At 42.0% G+C, this 10,706-nt stretch overlaps 1 protein-coding gene across 3 annotated transcripts in view; it reads left to right on the plus strand.

The window, feature by feature from the left end:
* LOC128700552 (lactadherin) overlaps positions 1 to 10,706 on the plus strand; it is a 408,199-nt gene that overhangs the window by 397,066 nt on the left and 427 nt on the right. For all 3 annotated transcript variants that reach the window (XM_053793825.2, XM_053793826.2, XM_053793827.2), the window contains exons 9-11: positions 2,336 to 2,569; positions 8,795 to 8,939; positions 9,441 to 10,706. The exon at positions 9,441 to 10,706 is cut by the window's right edge and continues 427 nt beyond it. In XM_053793825.2, the coding sequence (XP_053649800.1) occupies positions 2,336 to 2,569; positions 8,795 to 8,939; positions 9,441 to 9,567 (506 nt within the window). In that variant the 3' untranslated portion in view covers positions 9,568 to 10,706. The remainder of the gene's footprint in view (positions 1 to 2,335; positions 2,570 to 8,794; positions 8,940 to 9,440) is intronic.

The following is a 10,706-nucleotide window of genomic DNA, read 5'->3' on the forward strand; positions in this document are numbered from 1 at the left end:
TGCTAAGTCAAGAGAATATTAAGAAAACTTTTAAGAGGACTCGGCCATGTTGGTTACTAGAGTTTTGTGAGCTACTGATGCGAGCTGTCAGTGGGTGAAGCTTAGTTATAGTACGTCTTTCTCAGTGGGTAGCCGCTAAGCCTCTTAACTTCTCAAACCAAGAGAGAGAGAGAGAGAGAGAGACAGAAAGACAGACAGACAGAGATTGGGGGTATCTTACTTCAGTAGATTACCTTATGAGCAAGCACTCTGTTAACTCTTAACTCTCTAGTGTTGTGATCTCGTTTATCCTCGTGTAACTCACCAGTATTCTGATCCGCTTAATCTTATACGCTGCTCTATATGACCTTTAGCCTGGCATCACATTATTTGTTTCAGTAAGGTTATGAAGCTGCGAGAATTGCGTGCCCTGACAGGTAGTGTTTACCTGCGGGTCCTCTCACAAAAACTGGTCAAACGGGCATGAAATCAGAGATTCAACTGAAGAAGTCTGTTATGTAGGAAAAATATTCTGGCCACAAAGATACCTAAGTGTTGCACACGTGTCTTTTTTCTTATCTCGTTGGTATTTTGTACTATTAACATAACTGAGGTACCTTGAAACCCATACGAAGATAAAGGAACTTTCGGTTTACTGTTTCCTCTTGTTCAGCAGACTCCTCGACTAGACACTTGCAGTTTTTCACCATGTAGGTCGCCCACACTTCTAAAATCCTCCCTCCGTCTATGTGTTCCTACATATCACATGTACTCTCCATAGAAGGGAAAAAAGTGAAACATTCTTAATAAAAAGTTCATTCTTTTTTCCAATTAATGCCTTTGTCTTGCAGCTAGTCGCTATTTTATACCTCTCACGCCTAGGAAAATTCTTGCATATATAATTAGTGAACATTCTTGTCATAATAGTTTTTGCTGGAGTTCTGGTGCAGCCACTCACTTTATGAGTCACGTTATGCCACAAGTAACAGTGTGTAACATATCATCATTACACGCCCACTCTCATATTGTGTTCTATTTACTTTTCTTTCTGTAAACAGAGCCTATCTGTTCCTTTTGTGATGTTCGTAGTAGTGTGCCCATAATGTAAGTATATATATATATATATATATATATATATATATATATATATATATATATATATATATATATATATATATATATATATATATATATATATATATATATATATATATATATATATATATATATATATAAATATATATATATATGCGCGCACTCAGTGAGTACTTTATTAATATCAGGTAACCTTGTACACCTGCTCGTTAATCAGCCCGTCACGAGGTTGCACCTCAGTCAATAAAACATGCAGACACGGTCAAGACGTTCAGCTCTTATTCAGAATATGGAAAAATGTGATCTTAGTGACTTTGAGCGTGGAATGATTGTTGATGGCAGACGGGCTGGTGTGAGCGCCTCATAAACTGTTGATCTCAGATTTTTACGAGCAACAATGTCTAGAATTTGTAGATAATGGTTTAAAAACCACAGAACATCCAATGGGCGGCATTTCTGTGGGCGAGAACACTTTGTTAACGAAAGAATTCGGTGGAGAATGACCAGACTGGTTGAAGCTGACAGGAACGCAACAATGACTCAAATTACCACGCTTTACAACAGTAGTATGCAGCAGAGCATCTCTGAATAAACAACACGTCGGACCTTGAATTTGATGGGCTACGGCAGCAGAAAACCACACTGAGTTTCATTCCTGTCAGTTACGAACGGGAAATTGAGGATTCAGTGGGTACTCGCTCACCAAAACTGTACAGCTGAAGATTTGAAAGACGTCGCTTGGTCTGATAAATCGCGATTTCTGCTGCGACATGCAGATGGTAGGGTCAAAATTTGGTATAAACCTTTGTGATGTGGTGGAAGAAGAGATTCATAGCATCAATGTGCAGCTGAATCTGCAGCAACTTGCTGATGCTGTTATGGCAACATGAACCAGGATCTCTAGGAAATGTTTCCAGCACATTATTGCTTCCATACCATGAAGAATTCTGGCTGTTCTGGGGGTAAAGATAAGCCGTACACAGTACTTGAAGGGTATACATAATAAAGTGGTCACTGAGTATGTATGTAAACTAATTGCAACCTGACGATTTCAACAATGCAAAACAGACCACTAGAGAATTGAAAAGCGCTGGCTGTAGGCCTTTCGTTAGGAGCTATGCAACAGGTTGGCTGGGGGAAAAGATTATTATTATTATTATTATTATTATTATTATTATTATTATTATTATTATTATTATTATTATTATTATTATTATTATTATTATTATTATTATTATCACCTATACGTCACATCCCACAGTGGAAAACATCGCTTACAAGGGGAAGACTTGGGTCAACGATAAACGTCATGCGTGGTCAGGCTGGGACTACGGTCCCTCCAGCCTAGCCGTAGACGGGAGGCTTGACACGTCCCTCCGCTCCTGCGCCGTCATCGATAACTACCATGTGGATGAACCCGTGTGGATGGTAGACCTGGGGAAGCGACGGATGGTGAGGGGGCTAGTCATCCTCACCTGGCAAGGGCGCGGACAAGGTGAGTAGTCTGATGGATGGTTAGTAAGTTACTTATTAAGTTGAGTTTAAGTGTTATCGGCTGTGCGCTGGTCATTAAGGCTGCAATTAACATTAATTAAAGTGTACATGCACTTAGAATTACACAGTGGTCAGTAAATACAAGGTCACGAGTGTTAGGGAAGGAGCAAAAAGACCGGAAACGGGGTATAGGTTAGATAGATAGATAGAGGCTGCAGACTTAAAGAGAAAGACTTGGGGGGGAGGGTTATACCTGTAGAGGATTTCAGGGATCAACGCCCCCGCGGCCCGGCCTGCGACCAGGCCTCTTAGGGTGGGTAAAGCTCTCAGTATATCTCCCGAGGCTCACATCGTCAGAATAATCTCAATAGCCAATGCTCGTCTGGAAAATCTAAAAGTTGCTTTCAGGAATCTCAGCAGTCACTACGGGCGCTTTACAACATACGTGAGGCCGTCTTGCAGTGTGCACCTGAAAAAAAATTTATGAAGTTGGAGAAAGTGCATAAGCTGTAGAAAATCTTATTCCTGAACTAATAAGTATGAGTTACGAGGAGAGGCTAACGGAATTAGACCAAACGACAGTGGAGGACAGAAGAACCAGGGAAACGACATGAAAACAATATACAAAATACTCCGGGAAATTGACAAGGTAGAGAGGGATAGGGTGTTTGAGAGGCGGGAAACGGGAAGTCGAGGACACCGATGGAAATTATGTCACAGATGAGTCACATACATATTAGGAAGTATTTCTTCAGTCTCAAAGTAGACGGGAAGTGGAATGATATTGGTGAGGAAGTGGTGGAGGCAGACTCAATACATGGTTTTGAGAGTAGGTATGATAGAGCCCATGAGGCTATGAGGGAGCGAATCTAGAATCTAGGAAGTTAAGAGACGGGACCAGGAGCTGAGACCCGACCCCTTCAACCACAATAGGTGAGTAAACACACACACACACACACACACACACACACACACACACACACACACACACACACACACACACACACGTTCAGTGAAGAGGCGAGGCCAGGAGCTGAGTCTCGACTCCTGCAACCACAATTTGGTGAATTAGGTGAGCACACACACACACACGCACAAATGTAGCGATGTAGTGGAGGCAGGGCCCATACATAGCTTTAAGCAGAGGTATGATAAAGCACACGGTTCAGGGAGAATGACGTAGTAGTGACCAGTGAAGAGGCGGGGCCAGGAGCTCGGACTCGACTCCTGCAACCTCAACTAGGTGAGTACACACACACACACACACACACACACACACACACACACACACACACACACACACACACACACACACACACACACACACACACACACACTCTCTCTCTCTCTCATAACGACTTAAACTTAATATTAATTCAAGATTACCTTGCTAAAATATGAGGTAATGTTTGTGTAATTATTTCGATATTATGACCTAATTCATGTCCGTATAAATAACTCATAACTATTGTAACCAAATATAAATATGCAAATAGTTCATTACCACTGTAACCTATTCAGCTTTCAAAACTTTGCTGGGGTTCAGTCCCTGGACCCATTATGTATCTGTAATCTTTTGACTACCGCCCACAGGATGGGTATGGGGTGCATAAGAAAGTTATTAAACTAACTACTTTTAATTGTTAGTATTGCAGTATTTTTCTGGCTCCAAGAAATCTTGGTAGACTCACTCCACTAGCTGTCTATCTCAGTAATAATTGATCTTTCCATAGTTATTTTGTCACTCTTCATCTTCCATGATTACAGATAGTCACAGACACAGACAAACACACACACAGACTCATCCTTCGTCACGAACCTACTGGAGTTCTACGATAAGGTAACAGAAGTAAGACAGGAGAGAGAAGGGTGGGTAGACGGCATCTTCTTAGACTGTAAGAAGGGTTTCGACTAAGTACCACACAAGAGACTGGTTGAAAGGCTAACAGAGCAGGCAGGAATAACAGGGGAAAGTACCGCAATGGTTCAGGGAATACCTGACAGGAAGACAACAACGAATCATGGTACGTGATGAGGTGTCAGAATGGGTGCATGTGTCGAGTGGGGTTCCACAAGGGTCAGTTCTTAGTTCAAGGCTGTTTCTTATATATGTGAATGACATGAAGGAGGAAATAGAATCAGTGGTGTCCCTGTTCGCAGACGATGTGAGGATAACGAGGAGAATACAAGTGGGCGAGGATCAAGTAAGTCTACAAGCGGATCTGGACAGGCTGCAAGCCTGGTCCGACAAATAGCTCCTGGAATTTAACCCCACCAAGTGCAAAGTTATGAAGCTTGGGGAAGGACAAAGAAGACCGCAGACAGAGTACAGCCTAGGAGGTCACAGGCTGCAAAACTCACTTAAGGAAGAGAATCTTGGGGTGAGCATCATATTGAGCACAGCTCCTGAGGCGCACATCAAACAAATAACTGCTGCAGCATATGGGCGCCTGGTAAACCTAAGAAGAGTGTTTCGACATCAGATTAAAGACTCATTCACAACACTGTAAACTGTGTACGTCAGGCCCATATTTGAGTATGCAGCACCATTATGTAACCCACACCTGGTGAAACACGTCAAGAAATTGGAGAAAGTGCAATAGTTTGCAACAAGACTAGTCTCGGTGCTAAGGCTTTTTTCCTACGAGATGTTAGGGGAACTCAACCAGACGACGCTGGAGAACAGGACGGATAGGGGCACACGATTACCACGTATAAAATATTGAGAGGAATTGACAAGGTGGACAAGCCAGATTGTTTCAGAGATGGGACATAGGAACACGGAGGATACAACTGAAAGTTAGAAACTAAGATGATGTTAGGAAGCATTTCTTCAGAATCAGAGTTATCAGGTAGTGGAACAATCTTGAGAGTGATGTAGTGGAGGCAGGATCTGTACATAGCTTTAAGAAGAGGTATGATAAAGGTCATGGAGCAGGGAGAGAGTGGACCTAGTAGCGACCAGTGAAGAGGCAGGGCCAGGAACTATGAATCGACCCCTGCAACCACAGTTAGGCAAGTATAGTTAGGTAAATACACACACACACACACACACACACACACACACACACACACACACACACACACACACACACACACACACACACACACACACACACACACACACTTTGTCCAGCGGGACACAGAACCAGCAGGGAAAACAGTAAATGGGATGATGGAATATGTGACAACAATATGCAAGGAAGCGGAGGAGAGGTTTGTACCCATGAGCAACAGATATAATGAGAAGGCCAGGACGGGCTCTTGGTTCACCCAAAGATGTAGAGAGGCAAAAACCAAGTGTGCTAGAGAATGGAAGAAGTATAGAAGGCAAAGCAGTCAAGAGAACAAGGAGGGTAGTAGAAGTGCAAGAAATATGGAGAAAATTCTCCAGTGAGGGAGGAATCTTTGCCCTCTCAGCCCCCCTCAGCCCTCTGAGGGCCTTAGCCATCCCGGAAGGGGCTAGTGGGCTCTTCCTTCAGAGTTATATGAGAAATACATGTATGTACTCTATCGTCACGAGACACACCTTCCTCTCCTTGCTAGAGTTCCTGGTCAACTACACAACGAGGTTCAACGAGAGTAATTACTCTTTTCTCCACAGCAGGAAAATTAAAGGAAAATCTGTGCCCCACTTTATCTACAAGTTAGGACTATTAGGAATTCTAGTCTATAGCTAGATACTGTTGCAATTCGTAGTAAGGAAGAGATATAAAGCTGAACTCACAGTTCTTTTCTGAGGAGGGTGACTGGTGGGTGCTTGGGCAGGGCGACAAGTTAGGTTGAATTCAGATATCAGAGCGTGAACACGTCACAAATCCCCCGCAGAGAGCAAAGAAAACAATGACTTTTTGCAGTAAACTCTGAAATACTGTCAACCTCCAGTAGGAAAACTAGTGATAAAAAGAAACATGAGTGTATCATCCGCGATATAATCTCAGTAAATGTAGTTTGTGTCGCAATATGCATTCAGGTGTTATGAAAGAAGTGACTCCATATCAACGAGTAAGGCAGGGATATTGGGTCAGTTACAATACCCAGGTACGTCCAGCCATACCCACTTCTAATTACGTTACCTGCAGCTAATACGTAGAGGTGAGTTTTGACTGGAGTTACAAATAGATCCCGTGACGCGTGGGTGAATCACCCAAACCCAAGTGAGTACCGCTAAGCATTTCAGATGATAGTGAAATGCTGGATATACGCTACTTTGGGGCAAAGTGTTTTCTAACACACTTATTAATCAACAGCCACTGTGGAATCTGGAACGGCACCCCGAAGGGACATCATGTTGTTCAAAGATAACTAACACTTGTCATATGTTTGTTTCATGAAGGAAGTGTAGTTATTTAACCAGTTCTCCACAAGAAACAGGTGGTGTTCCACCAGGGAAGTACGGAACACAGGTGGTGTTCCACCAGTGAACTACGAAACACAGGTGGTGTTCCACCAGGGAACTACGGTACACAGATGGTGTTCCACCAGTGAACTACGGAACACAGGTGGTGTTCCACCAGGAAACTACGGAACACAGGTGGTGTTTCACCAGGAAAATACGGAACACAGGTGGTGTTTCACCAGGGAACTACGGAACACAGGTGATGTTTCACCAGGGAACTACGGAAGACAGATGATGTTTCACCAGGGAACTACGGAACACAGGTGATGTTTCATCAGGAAACTACGGAACACAGATGATGTTTCACCAGGGAACTACGGAACACAGGTGATGTTTCACCAGGGAACTACGGAACACAGGTGATGTTTCACCAGGGAACTACGGAACACAGGTGATGTTTCACCAGGGAACTACGGAACACAGATGATGTTTCACCAGGGAACTACGGAACACAGATGATGTTTCACCAGGGAACTACGGAACACAGGTGATGTTTCATCAGGAAACTACGGAACACAGATGATGTTTCACCAGGGAACTACGGAACACAGGTGATGTTTCACCAGGGAACTACGGAACACAGGTGATGTTTCACCAGGGAACTACGGAACACAGGTGATGTTTCACCAGGGAACTACGGAACACAGATGATGTTTCACCAGGGAACTACGGAACACAGATGATGTTTCACCAGGGAACTACGGAACACAGGTGATGTTTCACCAGGGAACTACGGAACACAGATGATGTTTCACCAGGGAACTACGGAACACAGGTGATGTTTCACCAGGGAACTACGGAACACAGGTGATGTTTCACCAGGGAACTACGGAACACAGGTGATGTTTCACAGGGAACTACGGAACACAGATGATGTTTCACCAGGGAACTACGGAAGACAGATGGTGTTCCACCAGAAAACTACGGAACACAGGTGGTGTTCCACCAGAAAACTACGGAACACAGGTGGTGTTCCACCTGGGAACTCTGGAACAGAACAGTGTAGCAGTCCACTGCTATTCCTACAATGTAACTCTCTTATAGAATAGTAAACGGGAAAATATTTAATAAAACATATAAGCACATTAATGAAACAACTCATTTGAAAAGAACGCAATAAAATATTAATATTACAAACTCTGATAAATTAGACACAAGTTCAACTCTTGGGTATCTTTATTGAGGAAACGTTTCGCCACACAGTGGCTTCATCAGTCCATACGTAGGAGAAACTTGAAGAACAGGAGGAGAATGAACTTGTGTCTAATTTATCAACATGTCGGTTCTCTGAACCATTCATCTACAAATTACAAACTCTGTAAGAGAGGAAATGTTGAGTGTCAGTGTGAAGATAACCACAGATGTTGAGTGTCAGGTCTGGGATAACCACAGATGTTGAGTGCCAGGTCTGGGATAACCACAAATACAACAAGAGTAAGTTAGTGTAAAAGTCTTCATTGTCATGACAGTATGACAGTATCTGGTGTCAACAAAGGTAACAATGCCATCACCAGTGTAAGCTCATTAGCAAATTAGCATCACGGTGGTCCTACACTCATAAAAGCTGATAATGACTGTAATTATTACATTTTCTTGTCTAAGTTAGACAGGTACTCATTAGTGATAACATAAAGAAAGTTTCTTATTGCATTATCAGGCAACATCTTCTGTAACCGAACTGTGAACGTCTATTAAACTGCATTGTTGCATTGTTGTAGGAATGTTCAGACTTGTGTACCTAAGGCTTGTAATCATTCTTTTATCTTCCCAGGTTTTAAAATCTTTTCATTAACTTTAGCGTAGCATAACAGACCAAATCCCTCACAGACCAGCAGACGTTGTATCGAGACTACGTATTCGGTCTGGACAGACTCACCATTTACGTGGAGAATCAACGTCGTCTTGACGCACCGACTTCTCAGGACCACAAGAAGTGCGTCTCCGTCACCAGACTCAACAACGCACTCTTCAAGTACGACAAGTTTGTCAAATACTTCACAAATAACCCTCACTCTCAAGAGAGAATTCTGGACGACGTTTCGGTCCGGCCTCGACCATTATCGAATTGTATCAATGGTCCTTGATGGACCTCAACCTCGTCTAAGAGTTTCTTCTCGATAGACTGGATTATTTATGAAGTGTTCCAGTCCCGTTATTGTGATTTTTGTTCCTTAACACAGTCGAATATTGTACCAATATGATCTCTCACTTTGTAAACTATAATGTTCTCAGATATACTAAATAGTCTCGCAAATAGGCACTTTTGTGTGTAAAAAATCAAATTAGAGTTTTATCAAATAAGGTGAATGATTTACCAGGCTTAAAAATGGTAAATAACTGTAAATAACTAATAATAAATAACTTTAATTTAATAAAAAAACATAACTCTTTCGTTTATCCCTGTGGATTTGTTTGTGTAAGCAACCTGTGTTTATGACATTCATTTGTTTGTCTATGATTTCTTTGTTTACAGGGAGCGTGTGCATGTGGAATGTCCTCAACCCATCAAGGGTCGCTATGTGTATATCAAAGCTGGAGGAGTGGCCAACCGCTGGCATAGGATCTTCTCCATGGTTCTGTGTGAGGTTATGATATACTAGATGCCCGGATCTTCCAGCCTATGAAAAGCATATTGAGAGTCCTCTCTACCTGGGGCTCGAGGAACATACCAGGAGTCGCTGTGACAGATGCCTAGTTGATGGATTCCCAGTGAAGTGGGCGGAATCTCTGTGCGGATAATAATAACTTTGCTGAAAACTTTACCCAAAAATATTCGTAACTCTGACTAGTGTTGAGCAAAATATGTTAAGCTGACCAATTTTAGTGAATTCTGCTTCCAAGACAAACTCTTCGGCAAGTGTCAGGAAAAAATAGTTAAAAACAACTTGTCATTTCTCTTTGTCCTAACTGATACTCAGGGAGGTTTGAGCAGAATATTTTACGATCTTCGAACATCGAAAGCATCCTGTTTTAAGGTCAACATATCAAGTAGGCGAAATTTTAAATGAGTTGCTGGGTGACCTTCTAAGTTGCAACCTGCCTGGTAAAAAGGCCTCACATTCAACATTCCTAGCTATAAATACCACAGTTCCTCGTATATATGCAATATTGAACTCGTAAAAGTTTCTTCCTCTACTGTTAGACGATTTAAAAAACGTTATTAAAAGAGGAATGCTGCTGTACGATTCCAGAGAAAGACTCACTAAGACTTTGCACACTCCGTTGGGTCTTGTTGTAGTGATGAATATAAATTACGCATCACTCACTAATATAATTAATGAAAGTTTTGCATATACGGAATAAAAAGGTTAAGATAACTGAAGCAGCTGATATATAAGTTAGAGAGTGAAAGTGTAGTTGTTGCCTCTTGTAAAGACATAAATTAGTCTGTTAAAGAAAAAAGTTTACTCGGAGAATTCAAAGATATGGACAATCGCCTGAAACTGGACCTGAACCTAAGCCTGGACCTGAACCTAGACCTGAACCTGGACTTTAACCTGGACCTGAACCTGAGCCTGGACCTGAACCTAGACCTGAACCTGTGATATGGTAGACGTCAACTCCATTTCCGTTCATGTAATGAGTCTGACTCTAAATTTTTGACAATTATAAAGACTAAGACCTTTATATTAAAGTGTAGCATAATACAGACAAGAGAGTTGTTAGTGTTAGTCATGAAGTGTTGCTGGAGTATTGTAAACTTTCTTGTTGTAGTGAAAATGTTGATCATTTTTCAAAT

The sequence above is a fragment of the Cherax quadricarinatus genome, chromosome 65 (assembly GCF_038502225.1).
Source record: "Cherax quadricarinatus isolate ZL_2023a chromosome 65, ASM3850222v1, whole genome shotgun sequence".
Taxonomy (NCBI): domain Eukaryota; kingdom Metazoa; phylum Arthropoda; class Malacostraca; order Decapoda; family Parastacidae; genus Cherax; species Cherax quadricarinatus.